The 15304-nt window shown below is 36.7% G+C and overlaps 1 protein-coding gene across 1 annotated transcript in view; it reads right to left on the bottom strand.

Annotated features, from left to right (window-relative positions):
* Positions 1-2586: 2586 nt before the first annotated feature.
* The window catches only part of FECH (ferrochelatase), a 45055-nt gene continuing 32337 nt past the window's right edge, over positions 2587-15304 (bottom strand). Inside the window, exons 7-11 of the mRNA XM_072605965.1 lie at positions 12333-12431; positions 8516-8623; positions 6915-7079; positions 3737-3796; positions 2587-3257 (exon numbers count right to left, since the gene is read on the bottom strand). Of these exons, the coding sequence (XP_072462066.1) occupies positions 3123-3257; positions 3737-3796; positions 6915-7079; positions 8516-8623; positions 12333-12431 (567 nt within the window). The 3' untranslated portion in view covers positions 2587-3122. The remainder of the gene's footprint in view (positions 3258-3736; positions 3797-6914; positions 7080-8515; positions 8624-12332; positions 12432-15304) is intronic.

The raw sequence follows: 15304 nt of genomic DNA, 5'->3' as shown, positions 1-15304 counted from the left end.
ATTTTGATCTTAGATTTCTAGAACACACTTTGAGAACCACTGATCTAGGTCTGCCCCCATCCCTACAAAAAAAAAAAATGGTAGTCTTGTTCTATATGGCCTATCTCACATTAAAAGAGCAAATTTGTTCAGAAAAAGGGAAGAAGGAAAATCTGTATTTGGGAAGCCAACTGAAAACTTTCACGAACTACTATCTCCTCCTTTTTATTATACATCAATGACTCCTGTCCATAAAGACAAGAATATGACTCAGGAGGTGCTTTACGCACATATCATCAGCTCTGAGCCAAAGCTTTAGCAACATGGTGTCCAACATTCTACTCTTTCCTTATACCTGGCTCACCATCGCAACCATGCATTTAAGAACCACTGTACAGAAGACATGTGGGAAAGGGACAGAGGACAATGTAACTCTGGGAATTAGTAAAGTTTCTAACTTGTTTTAGTGCTGTACACTAATAACAGGTTAAGGAAAAGGTTTATCACATGTACATTGTCAAAGGAATTTATTGCTATTAATTAACTACCCACTACCTATTAATTAAAACCCCAACAGTGTGCCTGAGAGCAACTGCATTTAGAAGACACTTTGGCAAGGTGAACAGCATAAAAGGTTTTCAAAGCTAAGTTCCTTTCAAATATTAAAAAGTGAGTTTCCTTTCAGTACAAGACAATAAACAGGTGAATGGTGGCAGTGAAACTGTATAATCTTTAAATAAGGGACTGTATTTCAGGAGAATTCTGTACCTTACACTAATTTTGGCAAGCCAAATTACCTAATAATCACAGCTCTTTTAATCCTTATAAGAAGTTGCTTCATCAATTTAAAGTCCTCACTACTCAGGAGCTCAGTTTGAGGAGAGCCAGCAGTATTTTAGTGCTAATTACCCAGAGCAGACATTTGTAATGCCGAAGTTGACAACTAAGCAAACACTCTTCTCATAGCCCACCTAACAGTCCAAAAAAGACCCATCAATAATTTGGTGCTACCAAACTCCAGACTTATCAAGCAGTAATTAAATGGCAATCAGGGTTAACGTAAAAATAACCAATACCATGGACAAAGATTCAAATAAATGTCACCACAATGCCTTAATATGGGAAGCTGGCCTAGTTTTAAATCAGCACCAAGAATCTTGGCCCAGACTAATGTCTAAGGTTCCTTGATCAACTGGCTAGGTTTCAGGGATAAACTGAGAATCGGGGTAAGGTGGAGGGTGGAAGAGCATGTTAAGGTCTTGTCTGCAGGGATTCTAAGGTTGTAGTGCTGCGTCCATCCTGAGGGTCTAAAGTGCCACCAACCTGGACTCTCTCATCATTCCTTAAATTCTCTAGCCAAGAATACTTAAGGGCTAGGCCACATTCATAGACTAAAAAAGAATTGTATCATAGTTTCTTGGGGTAAAATGAGTGGGATACTACTCATTCTTTATGATGTGAAATTCCATATAGCACCAGATTCCAAATCAAAGCTCAAAAAGAAGTCAATAAACAGTTCTGCAATAACATCCTACAGCAAGAGCCTAATCAAGTGCTTCTACTCAGAATCAAGTTAAACTACAAAAACAGTCCCCTCATAGAAAAGTCAGTTTTTTTTCTTTTTTACCAAATGATCAAAATTCAGCTGCTCCTTTGCTTCCTTTCCTTCCTTCCTTCCTTCCTTCCTTTCTTTTCCTGTTTCTTTCTTTCTTTCTTCTAACATACCACCGCATTTTAAGTTATTGAGAGGACTATTACTAGGGCAACAAAAGTGGGAGGCATTTTTTCATGTGCCAATCTCATCTACGTATCTCCAAAACACCCTTACAGATGTCGTAATATTTATTAACACAGCAAACCTGAATACAGAAGACCTATAAATCCTCTAAAGAATACTCCTATTTTCTAAACTTTTTTTTAAAATCACACAGAGAAAATTGCTTTTGAAGAACATGAAGCATTGGGCTTTGGAAGAATGAAGGAAAATAGCAATCATTACAAATTCTATTGTGTATACAGCTAACAATGAATTTTAATCCATTTAACTCAGAACACATGAGATCTGATTATCTGACATCACTGCTGCATTTAGGGGTAACTTTTTACCTATGAGCTCATGGTTATAAAACATATTTGCCATTCAAAAAATAATTTTCAAAACAAACCTATTCAGAATGGAGAAACTCATCTCAGAGAGAAGAGAATTTGCACAGAACGCTCACTGGGATTCTGGAAGCAAAATTAAAAATCAAGATATTATCAAAATTTCTCAGTAACATCATCATTCAAGAACATAAACCTCCAGAGGCCAAGAGGAAAAACTATGAATATTCCTTAAGCCACTGTAAAGTTCCATAAAGTAATGCATTATAGACAATATATTTTTAGGTTGTTACCAGCTCTGAGTTTTTACCCAAAGGGATTTCAGAATCTCATGGGGATTTAGAAATCAATGCATTTTCCCTATTACCAATGAAAAAAGCAATATGCAAAGAAGACCAGCTTCACCAGCAAACTTCTGGCAAATCATTGGTCGACACAGGCATCAGAGCTCATTCCCAATGACACGGTACTACTGCGAGGCCACAGAAAGAAGACTGAGTATCCTTCTTTTCAAGTTAGGTTTTTAATAGTCAGACACTTCTGTTGAAACAATGAGAAAAACAGATGAATGAAAGGCATTCAATTTCAGTGCAACTATCCCCATGGTCCTTATGGAATATCTTCATCTGGACTGCTGTAAAATTTCTTTGGTGATGACACCAAAATCTGTATTTAACAATGTGTTTCTAGAATGCAAGAAGTCTTTAAAATCCATCTATTTATTATTTAAACGAAACAGCCAAGCGGCTATTATGCCAGCGATACTTAAAGAATGTCACTAGACTTAAAAGAATAAAATGTGAATGTTCACAGCACATTAAGTATGTACAAATAGAATTCCTTCTAGAGGGATGTTCAGAATCACTGTCTACGTAATATCAAGCAAAGTATACCGAAGGATTCATCAACATAGTAATGTAATTTTGTTCCTTTACTTCTCTTAACATTTTTCCCCTAGATGAGATGTCTTCGGGGTGTCTGTGGGGTCACCCCAGGAAGTTCTTCTCCTGACTAATCCAACTGGCTTTGCAGACCATGTGTCACAGCTGTTGATTAGTGAAGAAGGATTTTGTCTCCCTGCAGACAGGATTTACACAGAGTGGACAGCTTAGAGTTAACTGCTTGGAGCACATTTCATTTGATTTGATATGTGAATGAACCAAATCAGCCAGTGCCTGAAAAACAGATGATAAGAAACAAAGATTAGCTAGAACTGAAAAGTATATTCAGTTAATTTTTCCTTTTGGGTTTGCCCCCATCATTACCAGAGTGTTTTTGGTTTGGGGTTTTCTTTTAAAGTTCATTCATAAATCTTATCAACTAAAGACTACAAAGCCTTCCTTTTCTGGGAAACCTCAGCTCAAAGAAGGCTAAGAGAAGGGTTTTTGGAAATTAAATACTCTCACCAATACCCTAAAATAATTGTTTTTTGGAAAGCTGATTTTAAATTAACCTTAAGTGCACAGAGGCACAAACAGGAAAATTGGGGATAAAAGGGAAAAAAAATTAAGTATAGGGAATTCGATTTTTATTTTTTGTAATTAATTGGAACTCAAAATGTTTTAATATGTGAGAAAACCAATATTCTGCTCGAGTTTCTCAGAGGACTGCTCCACTCTGTGTTCTACTAAGATAGCGGCAACACTGTGGATACCTTAGAGAACAATGGATTTCCATTAAGAGATTCTGCTCTTCTGATGTTTTCAACTCCACACTGCATCAAATGAGAAGAAAAAAACACACTTTTTAAATTTAGCCTTTTTTTAAACCTTCTACAATCAAAAACAAGCAAACAAACAAAACCACAGCCCACAGTCTTGGTTCCAAAGTGTCGATCGGCAGCTGCTAATTGAAAATACTGGACCTGGGCTATGCGTTAATGTTCACCCCTGGTATTATAAATGTCTTTTCAGTTTCTACCTGCTATTCTTATCCCCCCCAAGCATAAGCATCATATGTTTCTAATCCATTTTTGTTACCCTCAAAATATAACTATTTCTTCATTTAAATTTGCCCTTCATTTTTTTCCTCCAGAAAAAAATAACAAAGCAGACAGATTTCTAACATGCAATTCCAACAGCGTCTCACTAGTAACATGTCATTCCTTCTGTCTTCATCTCTTACGTGAAAAAACTTACATTCAGTTAACACACATCTTGTTAAAATATTCATTTAATTCTCTAACAATGATAAGGTTTGGGGGTCTATTTCAATTCTGCTTATAAAAATAACTGCTGTAGCCTCTTATCCAACTTGTAGGTAAGCTAAAATTCCATGTATTTAGGGGTTTTTTCTCTTAATAAGATATGTCTCTTTCATGTTTACCTGTTTCATATTAATTCCAGATTGCCCATTTCTGCATCACAATAATAACCAACCGAAACACAATGCTCTTTTGGCTAAGAGTAATTACAGATATTACCATAAAACTGAGTATCACCAACTTAGACTGAAGTATTTTTTTCTTCTGAAGTATCAGAATGAAAAAGCAAATTTACTAATTAGTGTTTTTCTAGACCTAAAACTAATACAATTTAGAGTTGAGTGAGTTTTTCTGTACATATTCTTGTGTAATTAAGGTACTTAAAAAAGATTTGATAAATTTGGTTGGTCTACCCTCAAAACAACAGTACAATGACTGATGTTTATTTGTAGGTTAATTATCCAATGCGTAAAAGATCTAGGCCACCTGAATCTCCTCTTTCTTCCTTGGGCTACCTTCCTTTCTATCGCCATTAATTAGTTCTAGCATCAGTAGGCTGGGGGGAGGGAACTGCTAAAATTTACATAGTCAAAGCTACAGACAGCCCTCCATTTAGAGGGGTCTATGTTCTTAAAAGTTCATTTCTCAGTTCCTTGAAACTGAGAACACATATCATCATATAAACAATGTTAAAAATGGCAGGGAGTTGGTTTCTTTGTTCCCTTTTATGCACTGACTTAATTAGCCATTTGCCACTGATGGGATCAATCTGATTATTGAAATAATAAATATCAATGTAAGATGGATGTGAGATGTCATTAATATGGGGAAAAAACTCCCTAATAAATTCTTGGTATAAACCACATTAGTTAAGAGTGGGACAGAGAAACATGAAAAATGTTTCTACGAGCCTCATTTTAGCTAATTGTAACCTTCCCACAAAGCCTCCTAACAAAGTTAGTGACAAACACTCTTCAGTACATGAAGGGTATACCGTACACACACGAGTAGCCGTCCTACAGCACCATACCACAAGGTGAAAGTCCTTGAGAGTAAGAAGTGTTATTTGAACCTCTGTGCAAGGAATGGCTTAATGGCCACAGTGGTCGGAGGGCCATGTGTTCCCATTACTATACTCCCCTCTCTCCATAAATGCGGAATGCATTTTTCCATAGGCTAAATGTTATAAATGGTGGTTAGGTTTCTCCAACTAGCCCACAAAAGGTTATTTAACCCATAACATAGCTGAACTATAGTTTTTCTCCATAGTGACTGACAATTCACATCCATCTTACATTACAAGATGCTAATGATGGTATTTCTTATTTCAGTAATCAGATTGATCACAACACAGTGGCAAATAGCTAATTAAATCAGTACGTAAAAGAGGTCAAGAAAATTACTAGGGATATAATTCTGTGTTTAATCCCATACTTATAAAAAAAAGCATATAGAATTTTAAAAGCCATATGCCTTGTAACATGTAATAGAAAAATAAATTTTTATGAAAGTCCCAAATTAAATGACAACATCAAGGAAGAAAAGGAATTATGGCACAATAAAACCTAACTCAGATTAATGGAAAGGTGCCTGACAGGATTAATGAAAAGTCTGAAGAACTGACTTTTTAAAAACAGTGCAGTTTTCATACAGTATATAGATTATTCAAACTAAGCTAAAAGTTGTTGTCTCATAGTGATCATTAAGCCATCTGCTTTAATGAGTAACCATGTTTTTATTTGCTAATATGCTTCCAAATTATACTTTAAAGTATTACTAATGATTTTAAAGCATTTCCCCCTTCAATATTTTTTACACTATGAAATTACTTTATGAATAAAAAGATCTTCATGAAGAATAGGAGTAAATATCAACTCAATCCCAGTTAAAATCACCAGAAATTCTGAAGGAGTGGGATTCAGATGGAGTCACAGAATCATTGGGATCTTAGACTTGGAAGGAGTCTCCAGAGATCACCAAGCTCATCCAGTTTGACAATCCCCAAATGAATCATGGGTATGGGCTAGCACTGGGGCAGCTAGATAGTAGAGCGGATAGACTATGGTTCCTGGACTCAAGAAGACTCATTTTCCTGAGTTCAAATCTGGCCTCAGACACTTACAAGATGTGTGACCCTGTCATTCAACCCTGTTTGCCTCAGTTTCTTCATTTCTAAAAATCACTGGAGAAGGAAATGGCAAACTACTCCAGTATCTCTGCCAAGAAAACTCCAAATAGGGCCACAAGATACAGACAGGCTGAAAACAACTGAATCACAACAGCAACCTAAATCATGAATTCCCTCTAAAATGTCACTAACAAGAGGTCACAGCACTTCTGCCTGAATACTTTCCACAAAAGGGAACTCCCTATCTAGTAAGAGAACTCATTTCATTTTTTAACATCTCTAGTTATTACCAAGTTCTTTTTTCCTCCCAGTACATTATAGTTCTGCCTTCTAGGAATCAAGAAAAATAAGTTCACTTTGTCTTCTACGCAAAAATCATTCAAGCATCTGAAGAGAGTGATCTGTTTTTATGTGACCAAATGTGTACTCCCACTTAGAAAGTCAGAAATACAGATATGCACATTAATGCTCATTAGTAATGAAAGTTAAAAGGAAACTTACCTCCTTTGCTAATTTTTGTGCATACTCAATATCTAGTTCATATAAGGTCTCAATATGATCACTGGTAAATGCTATTGGAACTAGAAGGATATTCTTTCTGCCCCTTTCACAAAGTCCTTTGATAGTTTCATCTGTCTGTGGACCCAACCATGGCATTGGACCAACCTACGAAAATGAAACATTAGTGACAACATAAATACACTCTGATGTGACTTAAATAGAACCATTCATTTTGAAATCTGAATACTTAACCATGGAGACAGTGAAGGCAAGGAGGAAGGAGGTGAAAACAAGGAAGTGATCAAGTGATCAAGAGATGCAGGGGTTTCAGTTAACTTAAAGATTTGTTCTGTTTAGTTTTTGTATGAAAATTCAATTCAACAAGCCTTTATTAAGTGCCATTCATTAGCCCTCAAAATATTCAAGGCACTATACTAAAAATGTTAGGAATACACAAACAAAAACAAAATGGCAACAGAACCTGTAATTAGGTACATTACAATCAAACTGAGTATAATGTCTCCTCTCACCTCCACTCATTTAAAAAAGCTGTCCCTGCTCCTCCCTAGTTCCCCACCCCACCGCCCCATTGCTGACTGCTCTCCCCTCTCATCTCAGCCTCTCAAAATCCTTATCATCCCTCAAGACTCAGCCCAAGGACAACCTCCTTCCTGGAAGCACTGGGAATCACAGGACTTCAGTTCAGATTCTACATCTGATGCTTCCTACAAGAGGATGGAAACAGGCATTTATGAAGTGTTTACCATAGTAAGCACAACAACTCTGCAGAAGAGATGGTTTTATTATCCCCATTTTATAGAGGTAGAGAAAGGGCAGGTGAGTCACCCAAGGTCATACCTCCAGCAAGTCTCTGAGGCTACATTTGAATTCTGGTCTTCCTGACTCTAAGCCCAGTTACTTCAGAGCACTGTGGTGCCACCAGTTGCCTCAGTTTTCTTTCAATAAGATTAGACTAGATGGCCTCTAAGTCTAGGATCCTATGCTCTCACTATTTCTTCACACTCTTTTTCCTACAAGTGTTATCTCCCCCCGACCAGAATATGAGCTTCTTGAGGACAGGTACTGTCTCACTTTCTATTTGTATCTGCAGCATTAGATCAGTATTTGGCACATAGTAAGTACATAACAAATACCTTCCCATTTGCTCATTCACTCATTTTTCCTCAAATTATATTTATTTCCTTCATACATCCTATTCTGCCAAAAAAATATAAGTTCTCTGAGGGTAAAGATAATTTTTTTCTAAGAATCCTTGCACACTACCTTTCCTGTAATAAGTATTTAGTAAATTTTGCTGGATCAAATTTTTGTTACAATAATAAATCTCTTTAAATCACAACCACGTTTTTTTTAGGTCATTTCTTTTCTTTTCCCTCTTATTCACCTCCAGTTATTTGTGTTTCCATGGTGAGTATCCGGATTTCAAAATGATCAAGCCCATGTACGTGCTGATATATGCGTTGTGATCAATATTTTTAGCACTTAATTAGAGAACTGACTTTCTCTAAAGGCTGATGAACTAAAAATGTGAAAAAACTATAGAAGATTACACTCCTAAGTTACTGGATTCTGAAACATACCTTAGACTGCCAGACAAGTCTGTAAGGGTTGGAGTAACCCAGCTTCTCCATTACTCTTTGGACTGTAGCTCCTACCTCTTGAGGATAAGGATCACCTCGATTGACTACCTGTGGTCAAGAAATATTATGTTCTCAGGCTCCAATCATATGAAGAACAGCCAAGCAAGATGCACATAGGTGACCTCCAAAGTACAATTAAGGAAAAACTAGATCTGGTTTCTTTCACTAAAATTACAAAAAAGTCTTAATAATCAAGATTCTACCATTATCAGAATAATTACCAAATGCATTCATTGTACATGCAAAAAAGAAAAGTAAACTCTAGAAAAGAAGGATGGAAAGGGTCAATTTGGTGTAGAGTGTGTGAATGTCCATCAAATATCTTTTGTAATCACATGATGCAAGAAGGGACTTGAAGGAAGAGAGGTATATTATTAAACGAGAATTAAAGTTTTACGTATGGTGGTACAGAAAAAGGCTTAGAATTGATAGAAACAAGGTGAATAAAAGATGATGCAACAGAAAAAGGGCTAGATTATGAACTTAAGAACAAAGACTAAGTTACAATACACTTTAAACCTTTACGTAGCAGTGCTCAAGAACTATAGCTGGCCTGCAAAGTTTGTTAAATATCTTTGGAAACATTCAATTTGGGTTTCCTTTTAACTGCTTCAGAAATGATTTCATACCAACAAACCATTTTGTAGAATTCAGAAATATCAAAGCTAACCAGAAAGCTGCAGAAAGCACGAATGGGTAAATAAGAGATTGCTAGGCTGACAATTCCCCTGCTCACTGTCTCTCCTCCTGAGGATTGTTGTATCCAGTAACTCCACTGTCCTTTATTACTTCAGCAGGTTTCCAGGTTTTACTTCCATTAACTTGCTTTCCCCAGCCAGCAATCCTCCCTACCCCCAACATGCTCAACCCCTTAGGAAAACAGAAGGAAATGAAGCATGAGGGTAAGAAGAGGAAAAAATCTAATATTATTCAGTGATTTTTTTTTAATTCTGAACTGAAGACCTTAGCATATTAATGGGCAAAAAGAGAGCTGAGAACCTGTGGCCCTATGGTAGAAGTTTAAGTTCAGAGCTCTTGTGCACCGTCCTCACTCCTCCACCTACAAAAAAATGAAAATGAGCTCCTAACCCTGCTTCGTTATTGAGTAAATAGACTTTGCTACGAGGGGCTTCTCTCCAAGGTCTCACTTGCCCTCCCCGTCGGTCAGAGCAAAGAAGTTCCTTGCTGATGACCAGCAGGTGGCAGTAAAGACCCATTAAAAAGTCACCCCAGTCTCCCTGTGCCCCAGGCCCCCTGTCCTCTGCCCCTATATCAAATTTGGCAACTTAAACAACAGAAAAAAAACCACCAGGTGGTGGTGATGGGGTGCTTATTATACTTTTGAAATGGAAAATATGCCATCTTTTAGGCTTCCCTGGCCACGCTTTTAGGACAGAATGTTCAATTCTGAGCTAGAGAAATGGACTGCAACAGATCTATCCGCAGCCATCTTCTCCTTTACCATTAGTAGTTGTATTCTTTTTGAATCCATTATATCATATTTGCTATAATGCCATATGAACCATGCTACCCACAGGTCAAGAAGCCAAGTAGAAAATGCCTCTTCTCCTTCTGGTGCCTACTGCATAGCACTGTTCATCTAAGGCCATTTTAAAAATGAAAGGCAGGCATTTTTTTCATTTAAGAATCAAACATAAAGAAGTGAGTGGAATCAGGAGAACTTTGTACACAGTAACAGCAACACTGTGTGAAAACTAACTTTGATAGACTCAGCAATGCATGGATCTAAGACAATTCCAAAAGACTCATGATGAAACATGCCATCCACATCCAGAGAAAGAACTATTGAGTGTGAATGCAGAGCAAAGCATACTATTTTCACTTTTTCTGGTTTTTATTTTTTTTATTTTCCATGGTTTTTTTCTTTTTTCTTCTGATTCTTCTTTTACAACATGACTAATGTGGAAATATGTTTAACATGATTATACGTGTATAACCAATATCTTGCTCTCTTGGGAAGGGAGAACAGAATGGGGAAAGAGAAAAAAATCTGGAACTCAAAATCTTACAAAAATGAATGCTGAAAACTATCTTTACATGTAATTGGAAAAAAATACTATTAAGTGTAAATAGAAAAGAAAAAAAATCAAACATAAAAATTGCTAAGAAGTAAAACAGGCACTGAAAAAAACCGTTTAATGCATATCAACAGATTTTTAAAAATCCATCATCCCAAAAAAATTCTTGTCAACCCACAAAAATATATTCCAGCCATTTCCTCTTACCAAAATGAAGGCAATGATTCTTTCCAGATTTAGAAGTATCTAAGACACAGATATGGAAGTGACTTTAGAAAGCTTCTAATCCAACCCCCTCATTCCACCAAAGAAGAAACTGAGTCTTAGAAAAATGACATGACTTGTCCAAGGTCATACATCTAGTTAATGGCAGAGAATACAGGGCTTCCAATGCCCAATCTAATGTTCCTTCTACTATGCCTCTGTCAGCTGCTGCTTCAAGAAAAATGACATGACACTAAAGATCAGAACTCTATCTTTACGTACAATTAGTTGCGACAACAAAGAGGAGCAGGGGGCAAACTGGATTTGGAGTCAGAAATCCTGGATTTAAATCCTGACATCTACTACCTGTGTGACCTAGGGCAAGTACCCGGCCTCTGTTGGCCTCTGTCTTCTCATGTGGTAAAGTGAGGAAGAGACTGGGTAAGATGGCCTCTAAGACCCTTCCATCTCTAAACCCACAGTTACTTGCTAATAATTAATTCTTATTAATACCTTTAATATCTACTCTCCTGTCTATTTGTTAGTATCATTTTTTAAAATTCTACCTAACTTCATTAAGGTCAGAGGTCATGTTAATGCTCATGTATGCTTTAAAGGTTTGGGGGGTTTTTCTCCCATTAAGGAGAAACCGGTATATGACATGCAACATTCCCAGGTAAGACGTATAGGAGCAAAATACAGAAGAGTAGAAAGCAAACCAGTTATATTTTATCACAAGCCACACACAAAAGATAACAGAATTTGTTCTAGCTAATCTCTCTGTTAGGTCTTTCCAAAAATGTGGCTTTAACAGCATGAAATTTGCTTGTCATAGGTATTTCATATTGTCCAACTATCTTAATTATTCCATTTGACAAAGAATTCAAGGTCCAACCCAGACTACAGGAATATTGAAATCTCTAGAATCAGAAGCTTCTGCTTTGTAAGTAGAAAAGATGTTCTGATGAGCAAATAATCAACAAAGTAACACAATGAGGTGTGTGATGAAAACTGGAAGAAAGAGGAAACTTAAAAGGAAAAGGATGCCCGTGACTTTGTGAATAGCAAAGAGTTCCTTCTGAAAGTGAAGGAAGAGTAATCAGAGGGTTCAGTTTTAGCCCCCACCCCCATTCAGTTCTGACAAAATCCAGCTGCTGACAGTCTCAGCATTCTAACCTGAAGACCAACTGACCGCAACAAAGAGTCAAAAGCAATAGAATTTCCAGTGTCCTTGATCTATGGTTCTCATTTTTAAAGGATGGCGCTTTTATTATATATGAATATATATTAAGAATACCCCAATGATGTACATTGATGTACATTGATCAATCTAGCTCTACCAGATATCATCCTTTGCCCATAAACATAGCATAACGTTCTTTGCCCTATTGAGGGTAAGCTGATCTGATAAGTTTATAAAATGGAGGTAATAATCACTGACCACAAAAAGGAAAAACAATATTATGCATAAACATCTCTTTGATTTCAGAAAATATATTTTTTTTATGACTTACAGACATTGGAAGTGAATGTGCGGAGAAAAGAATGACCACTTCTCCTCTCTTCTCTGGTGGAAACAGGTCCAGTTCTTTTTGTATGTGGTCTACAAAGCACTGTGTAAATACAAAGAAAATAAGAAAGGTGTAAGAAAGCCAGTAGAAGTGAAGGAAACAAACTTTGAAAATAAATAAGTTATATCAAAATGTTCTCAGGGTAACATTAAAACAAAAAAAGTTATTTTCTGACAGCCAAAAGTACCATCTTTCCTCCTTTAGTTCACCATCAAAACAGCTAACAACGGTTTCAGGGGCCTAGGGAATTTGATGGGAAACTTCTAAAGCTCACTAATGGCTCACTGAAAATGTACGTTCTGTGTCTGCTTCCCCTCGGGAGGCACAGGGCACACTTCCAGATGGAGAGGAAACACATATGGGGAAGAGAAGTTGTTTTAAGATCTCATTTGCTCAGTTAGCAGGAAAACAGCTTACCAGGTCTTTCTAAAACTTCCTTTGTTTGGCTTTCAGGCACATCACATTAAACTAAAATACATTAGATGGAAATAAGAGTAGGAAAAAGTAAGAAAATGGTGTTCTATTTTTATGACATCTTTTAAGACCAAGGTCAGTCTCCTAATAATAAGTTCGTGTCAATCCCACCACAAACATCGGAGGAAAACAATGCATAAAATCTGCCAATTTATACAAGGTCAATCAGTATGAGAACCAAAATACCAGTCTCCTGACTTCAAGTCCAAAGTTGCGTTCATCATTCCAATTTTCAACAAGTACAACTTTCTTCACTTTTATCATTTATTTGTCCCATCTTCTAAGCTGGAAGGCCAATTTACCAAAACAGTGTGCACTTTTGTAGTCTATATTCCTGTTCATGGTTCAGTGCTCCATAAGTCAAACTCCTAAATACACACTGAGATGTACAGCCCCCTTTCCAGAACCTCTGAGCACCATTAGGTAAATTACAGTTTCAATGTGAAAAACAGTGTCCCAAAAGGCTGGAAGAGTTAATGCTCCTTTTCGATGTTCGTTAATTACCTCCTTAAAAAAGTTTTATCACAAGGCAGGACCTGCCACAGGCAGTAAAACAGAAAACCTCTTCAGTATTTAAAGCTCAGGCAGCCTAGGTGAGCCAGGTCTGTGGTCCGAGGGCTAGGGAGAAAGTCTTCTGCAAATTCTATCTGGGAGCCTAGAAATGGCATGGATATTACTGGCTCCAACAGATTAAGCCAGGATATATACATATGTGTGTATATATATGTGTGTGTATGTATATATATGTGTATATATATACATACACACACATATATATAAGTAAAATTATTATTTTATTTTGTTATTTCTGGGATAAAAATGAAATGCGAAATAAGAAAATGGATTTTGATTTCTTCTGGCTTATGCCATCATGAAGTCTTTTGTTTCATTCAGTTTGCTGGGTTTTGTTTTGTTTTTTCTTTTCCGCTGAATGATCCTTAATGCTAAGAATGAAATCTATTAAGAACTGGAATTTCAAAATCATCTCCTGCACACCAGTTATGGAATAGCAAGTGATAAATACAACTCTATCATGGTTTAAGATTGCCTGTGCCATGCTCAAAATTAAAGAGCAACAGACAAATACAAGCGCAACTCCACCTGAAAAATCCCATCGGCAGCATTTTCTACATGCAATCAAACTATACAAAGAAAACGAAACACTACCCTTCGTCGTCAGTGGGATTGTGGAGTAGGGCAGCTAAACGCTTCTGAAACTCCCTTTCATTTTATGAACAGAGACTTCCTCAGGCAAGATACCTTTCCATCTTTCTACTTCCCCCTTTTCAAAGAGCTGAATTTTAATGCAAATCTAATTACTCACTAGATGAGTGCAGGCAGGCAGATGCTGCGCAGATCTCTCTTTCAGCTCTCCTACCACATGTCAGCTTTGACCTGAAACACCCCCACGTGCAAAGTCACAAGCCTCTCCAGAGCAAAGGCAAGAAAGACCATCATGGTTCAGGTTCATGTTCCAGCTAAATACAACAGAACCTTCTGCACAGTCAGGAAATCAAATATAGAAAGCAGTCCGTGGAGCTAAAATCAGTCTCATTCCTTCCACTTTATTTCTTAAAATGGTCACAAGTCCCAGTTTCTAGATATGAAGAGTTATTATATGAACCTATTACATCACCTACAACATGACCTCAAGGGGTATTATAGACTCTCTAAGGAACTTAACCCAAATTCACAGTGATGCTGAGCACCATCTAGTGGTTATGGATTTTAAATAGGAAGTCTTAAACATCATATATATATGTTTAATGGACATTCTTCCAAATGCTAGTGAACTTTCCAACTGGCAAAAGCTTCCATTTATGGGACAAAGTAAAATGCATTTGTGGGGTATAATTATCAACAGCAACATATGCAAAGTTGAGCAAACTATGCTAACATGAAGAATTCTGTCGGGTACATAATCTATGACAGAGAATGGAAACTAGTATATAATTCTCTATCACTGAATCACTAACGCATATATGTTTTATCAGGGTATCTACTTTAGAAGCAAAGTCATTATAATATAGTAAGTATTTTCAATGCTTCGTACAAGGGCCTAATGAGAGATATATATATATATATACACACATATACACACACACACACACACACACATATTTTGGAAGGGCCACGCTACTCAAAGATGTTGAAGACCCACATCAATGAAAATACAGGTATACCACTGAACAAATTAATCAATTAATGAACATTTATTAAGCACCTATTATGTACAGTGCTGAGCAACAAAGAAAGGCAAAACATTGGCCCCACTTTAGAGGAGCTTACAATCCAGCAAATAAATGAATTTGTTTGTGACCTAATTAAGCTTTTTAAGAGAAAATTGTAAACACTTCATTATTTCTATACATGTCCCGAATAATAAAACAAAAAACTAAACAGGCAAAGAGTCCAGAGTATAATAATTGATAGAATTAAAA

This window comes from Notamacropus eugenii, chromosome 4 (genome assembly GCF_028372415.1).
Source record: "Notamacropus eugenii isolate mMacEug1 chromosome 4, mMacEug1.pri_v2, whole genome shotgun sequence".
Classification (NCBI taxonomy): Eukaryota; Metazoa; Chordata; class Mammalia; order Diprotodontia; family Macropodidae; genus Notamacropus; species Notamacropus eugenii.
Note: the sequence above shows the minus strand (reverse complement) of the source record. Positions and strands in the feature narration are given on the sequence as shown.